The following is a 5,082-nucleotide window of genomic DNA, read 5'->3' as shown; positions in this document are numbered from 1 at the left end:
TGGGTCTAACTAGCTCAGATTTAAAATTCCTTCAGATGATCTCCCTGGGCCAAGCTCTATTTTCCAGTTCAAATCAGTTGAAAGATGAGAGTTAAATATGGAGAATACATCAACCAATGATGTCATGTTGTCCCTGAATTTCACTGCTCATGCCTCATTGGCTAGTTCCGCTATTAGTACCCACGCGAAAAGGGTTGACTTGAACGAAAAGGATGCTTCCTAGTTTTCTTCAGCTTTCCTCATACGAACTGTTGAGGTCTCGTTTGTCTGTCTTTCTGACTCTCTGCGTGCGTGAGTGGTGAGTCGACGAGTGAGCGAGCGTTTCAAGAGAAAGAATCAAAAAAGGAAGAGATGGGGACACAAGGAGGAGAAATGGGGATCCCTCTTCTTGAAGAACAAGAAGAAGCGGTTCCTGACAGAATCACACACATGCTTGTTCTCAGTGCATTTTTCGCTGTCTGCGGCTCCTACGTCTTCGGAAATGCTGTAAGAACTTTGCTTATCTTAAAGCTCGGCTACTAGCAGGAATTGTCTGTCCTTTTATGTGCTTTTTTTTCTTTTTTTCATCTCTTGTCACGCATGTTTCTTCGTTCTGTTACTGTCATCTGGAATAGCAAACTCTGATCTGGAAAAGAATATAACGCTGACCAACTAATTTTCTGGATGACTTATCACACTTGCCTTTGCCTTCGATCAGTGTGCAACAGTTTCTAGTTATGCAATATTGCCTTGATTAGGTAGAACAAGACTTGGCATATCTCCTCGTGTTGATTCAAATAAATATTTTGAAGACTGTGAGCAGAGTGTAGTTCTCGCTCCTAGTTACCGTCTAATTGGCTTAAAGATATGATTTTTTCAGGTGTCTTACTCATCTCCTGCTGAATCAGGCATTATGGATGAACTGAGCCTTTCTTTGGCAGAGGTCAGTGACCATCACTATTTGCTCTTTCACTGCTTTTAATGTTTTATGTAATCCATCTAAAAGTATAAACTAAGTGAATGGAAGCATTGCTTAAATAGACTAAAACATTTTGCGGTGTGAGTGAGAACTCACTTGGTTCTTCCGATCATGTCTGTGGTGTTTACTTTGAATGTCTAATTTGTTACAAAGAAAGCTCTCCATATTCTGACAATTTCCTGTGACTGAAATCTAAAAGACACGGGAAAATTTTACCCAACTGGGTGTATATTTTTGCACCTATTGTTCTGTACCCCAAAATTTTCTTTGGTCGACTGAACTGAAGTGCTGGTGAGATGCAGTATTCGGTTTTCGGTTCACTATTGACGGTTGGAGGACTTCTAGGTGCCCTATGCAGTGGTAAAATAGCTGACCTAATCGGCCGGAGAGGGGTAAGTGTTCTGACCAATACGTTTTAAATGTTGTTTCACCACTGCATTATCTCAACTTGGAGCGTCACAAATTGTTTGAATCTTATAATTCAACTTTTGCTGATAATGTTGCACAGGCTATGTGGGTTACTGATGTATCGGGCATCATCGGATGGTGTGCAATATTTCTTTCAGAGGTACCATGTTTATGTGCCAATTGGTCCATTAGTAGTTTTCATTAACCATTTTACTTATCCCTTGGCTAGCTTACTTGCTCCGCTGGCAAAGTTCTTCAAAAGTTGATGTCTAGCCTCAAGTTTTACCGAGCAAATAGACATTAATGTCGATTGGAGAACCTGGTTCTTTTGTGGGCATAGTTTACTATCCACTCTTCATAATACTAACGAACTTTAACTTCTTGAAGAGTGCTTGGTCTCTTGATCTTGGAAGATTATTACTGGGATTTGGAGTCGGTCTTGCCTCATACGTGGTAACAAATGCAGTTTCTTCAGATAGTATAGCATTGTAAGTCCAACCATTCAATGTCCATTGATTATGCATTTAATCGTGCAGGTACCAGTGTATGTTGCAGAGGTAACACCGAAGAATTTAAGGGGAGGATTTGTTTCGCTCTGCATGGTAATTAGAAGCCTCATAAATTGTTGTTTTGGCTTCAGTCTCTACCTGAAGTCAAATTACATTGATCCTCTGTATGATCCACAAGCTCAGGCCGCTTCTTTACAGCTTTTATCAATGTCATTTTAGGCATTCCACATATCTTTCCTCACTCGTTCTTGCATCATACAAATCACATTATCTCACTGGAGGATCTTGTGGCCATCCTTTGTATATCGAAAATAACTTCCTTTTTTTAACCTGGTGGATGATATACAGTTGGTGATAGCCGGTGGCATGTCAATGACGTACGTCATTGGTTCGCTGGTAAATTGGCGTCTCTTGGCTTGTTTAGGTACTCCCCAATGAACTATAAGTAATTATCTGTTCATATGCTTTGAATATGATTCTTATGCTTTCTCATGTGACGGATTTCAGGAATTATTCCGTGTCTATTGCAGCTGGTGGGTCTTTTCCTTATTCCAGAATCTCCTAGATGGCTGGTGAGTTTCTTGAAGGGAAATTCAAGATACTGCTGCTGGAAAGTAGATGGCATGTTAAATAGAATCTAGAACCTGTCATGCACTTTTTGTCCCCTCCTTGTTGCTTGCATGAGTAAGACTGGCAGAAGCATCAGTCGGGACTGATATAGACAATGATGATTGCCGTGCACAGGCTAAGGTTGGTAGAGAAAAAGACATGAAAGCTGCGTTGCAGCGTCTCAGGGGAAAGAATGCAGATGTCTCCAGAGAAACATCTGAAATCGAAGTATAAAATCTCACTGCAGCAGAATGTTTTCATTTTAAACTCATGGCTTAATTATGTCCAAATTGCTTTACTTTCGAGAACGGTAGCGTGGTTTAGCATGAGGTAGCGCTTTGTTTACTGCAGGGTTACATTGAAACTCTTCAACAAGTATCAGAACATGGGATATTCCACACATTTCAGCGAAAATACGCACAAGCACTAACTGTAAGCCCCGTAGCTGAATTCTTACTATTTATCTTGATCTTTACCAATTTCATGTTATCGATGAAATCAAGCACGTGACTTTGATCTAGGTTGGACTTGGCCTAATGGTTTTTCAACAATTGGGAGGATTAAATGCATATGGATTTTATATGAGTTCAATTCTCGAAAGAGCCGGTAACTTTACCTACGCTCAATCATCATTCAATGAAAACTTTCCATCTCAAGATGAATAATATACTGAGAACAATTGGCTTCTGAGACAGGTGCCTCAAGTACCGCCGGGTCCATCACCGCGGCCATTGTCCAGGTTTGTATTCCTGTGTAAATAGTAAGCCTTTCCTCTCTTCTCCTCTCTTAGCCTGTGAATAATTCTTTTGTATCCATGACACGCAGTTGGCAGCAAATATTGTAGCCGTGTTCTTGATGGATAAATTCGGAAGACGACCGTTACTGCTGGTAGTAACTGAGCCGAAGCATTGCGGATCATTCTTGTGCTCATCATATTCACCCAACACAAATATTACTTCAAAATGGCTGATAGATAAAATGCTTCTAAATGTAGTCGAAACTTTACTGTTCCTCAAACAAACTAGCTAATATGCAGGTTTCAGCATCCGGAGCTTGCTTGGCTGGCTTCCTTATTGGATTATCATTTCTCCTACAGGTTCCTTACTACACATGCTTCCTGTTTATCCTCATATGAATTTAGTACGGTATGCTCTTGATGGAAAACTATCTAAGATTCAACGTGCAGGACTATCATCAATCAACCGATGTCGTATCCACCTTGACCTTTGTTGGGATTGTGGTGATTTTTTTCCCCTTGATATGTTAAATGCTCTATTTATTGCTTCAAAATGCAAAGAAAAATGCAGCAGCAGCATTGTTATGAACTTTGTTCCTCTTAGATGGATTAATGAGGTACGCATTATACAACTTCAGGTTTTTAGCGGGTTTTTCTCAATTGGCTTAGGAGGGATACCCTGGATCATAATGGCTGAAGTCAGTGAGAAATCTGGTGCTCTAACTACTTTTCTCGAGTCCTGTATGCTCATTGAGTTCACAGGGCTTGACGTGATCACCAATCGTCTTGATGTCTCATCTTATTATGACGGTTTCTGCTGTGCCAGATTTTCCCAATGAACGTGAAGGGACCGGCAGGGAGCCTCGTGAATTTGGTCAGCTGGGTCGGTTCCTGGCTTGTGGCCTACACATTCAACTATTTCTTTGAATGGAGCTCAGCAGGTGATGCTTCTTCACTTCTCATCCTCGCTGCTTTTTCTAGTGCCAAATTCAGGTACAAATTAATATATTCATCAGTCTGCCGAATGTGCCAGGCGTGTTTTTTGCGTTCTCGGGCATCTGCTGTTCTGCAGTACTCTTCATAGCGAAGAGGGTGCCGGAAACCAAGGGGCGCACACTTGAGGAAATAGAGGCATCGATGACCTCATAGGTCACCCTGGAAACAAGGTCCTCAACGAAGCATATTTTGTCTACTCGATCTCTATGATCGTGAAATTGGTGTTAGCTTGCTCTTACGCTGAGCCGAGTGCGGATCGAGTAGCATAAAATGCTTAACTCTGGTGTAGGAATTGAACGCGAGCTGATGCCAATTCTTTGAACTGTTTGAATTTGAGATGGCCTGCAAAGTAGATAGAAAGCAGCTAATATGGGAAGCTTGTCATTCATATGTTCAGGTAGAAATATTGGTAGAGATATTGCGAGGGCTAAATAATGGATGAGTGTATGAGACTACTGGGTATTATTGAAAGCTAGTAAACACCAAAATTATCCTATCCTATGTTTGGTAGTCGGGATAAAATTCGGGATATGATATAATTTATCCTATCCTATGTTTGGTGCTCACTCGGGATATGATAAAGTCGGATATAAGGGGGATATAAACAGGATAAAATTATCCCATGAGGGAGGTGGGATAAAGGTGGATAGGATTTTAATGTCCATAATAGGAAATTTATTTTTCTTGAATAACAAACTTATTAAATTAACAAAATTGAAATTATATTTCAATATAAATAATATTTGAATTCTAATTTAAGAAAATAAAAATAAAAAATTATTTTTAATTAATCTTATTTTAATTTCTATATTCAATTTTAATTCTATTTTATAATAAAATTCAATCTAAAAATTAAATATTTATAT

At 39.7% G+C, this 5,082-nt stretch overlaps 1 protein-coding gene across 2 annotated transcripts; it reads left to right on the top strand.

Annotated features, from left to right (window-relative positions):
- The first annotated feature begins 217 nt into the window (after window positions 1-217).
- Window positions 218-4,713, top strand: LOC104415515 (sugar transporter ERD6-like 5). 2 transcript variants are annotated; one of them, XM_010026835.3, is made up of 18 exons: window positions 218-486; window positions 860-922; window positions 1,261-1,350; window positions 1,467-1,526; window positions 1,754-1,819; window positions 1,903-1,968; window positions 2,224-2,299; window positions 2,383-2,447; window positions 2,620-2,712; window positions 2,836-2,916; window positions 3,006-3,090; window positions 3,180-3,223; window positions 3,310-3,372; window positions 3,521-3,580; window positions 3,671-3,724; window positions 3,859-3,918; window positions 4,047-4,161; window positions 4,254-4,713. In XM_010026835.3, exons 1-18 carry the CDS (start codon window positions 352-354, stop codon window positions 4,367-4,369), a joined length of 1,392 nt encoding a protein of 463 aa, XP_010025137.2. In that variant the 5' UTR covers window positions 218-351; the 3' UTR covers window positions 4,370-4,713. The 2 variants fall into 2 exon arrangements, with proteins under 2 accessions (XP_010025137.2, XP_039166442.1); XM_039310508.1 differs by lacking the exon at window positions 2,620-2,712.
- The last annotated feature ends 369 nt before the right edge of the window (window positions 4,714-5,082 follow it).

The sequence above is a fragment of the Eucalyptus grandis genome, chromosome 3, assembly GCF_016545825.1.
Source record: "Eucalyptus grandis isolate ANBG69807.140 chromosome 3, ASM1654582v1, whole genome shotgun sequence".
In the NCBI taxonomy this organism is placed as follows: Eukaryota; Viridiplantae; Streptophyta; class Magnoliopsida; order Myrtales; family Myrtaceae; genus Eucalyptus; species Eucalyptus grandis.
The sequence above is the reverse complement of the archived record's forward strand: the minus strand, read 5'-3'. Positions and strand labels throughout refer to the sequence as shown.

Bases quoted from the DNA above. Each gene is read 5' to 3' on its own strand.
- LOC104415515 (XM_010026835.3), top strand. From the start codon at position 352: ATGGGGACACAAGGAGGAGAAATGGGGATCCCTCTTCTTGAAGAACAA. The intron at 923-1,260 runs GTCAGTGACCAT...GGTGAGATGCAG, and splicing joins TGAGCCTTTCTTTGGCAGAG to TATTCGGTTTTCGGTTCACT. The intron at 2,300-2,382 runs GTACTCCCCAAT...GACGGATTTCAG, and splicing joins GCGTCTCTTGGCTTGTTTAG to GAATTATTCCGTGTCTATTG.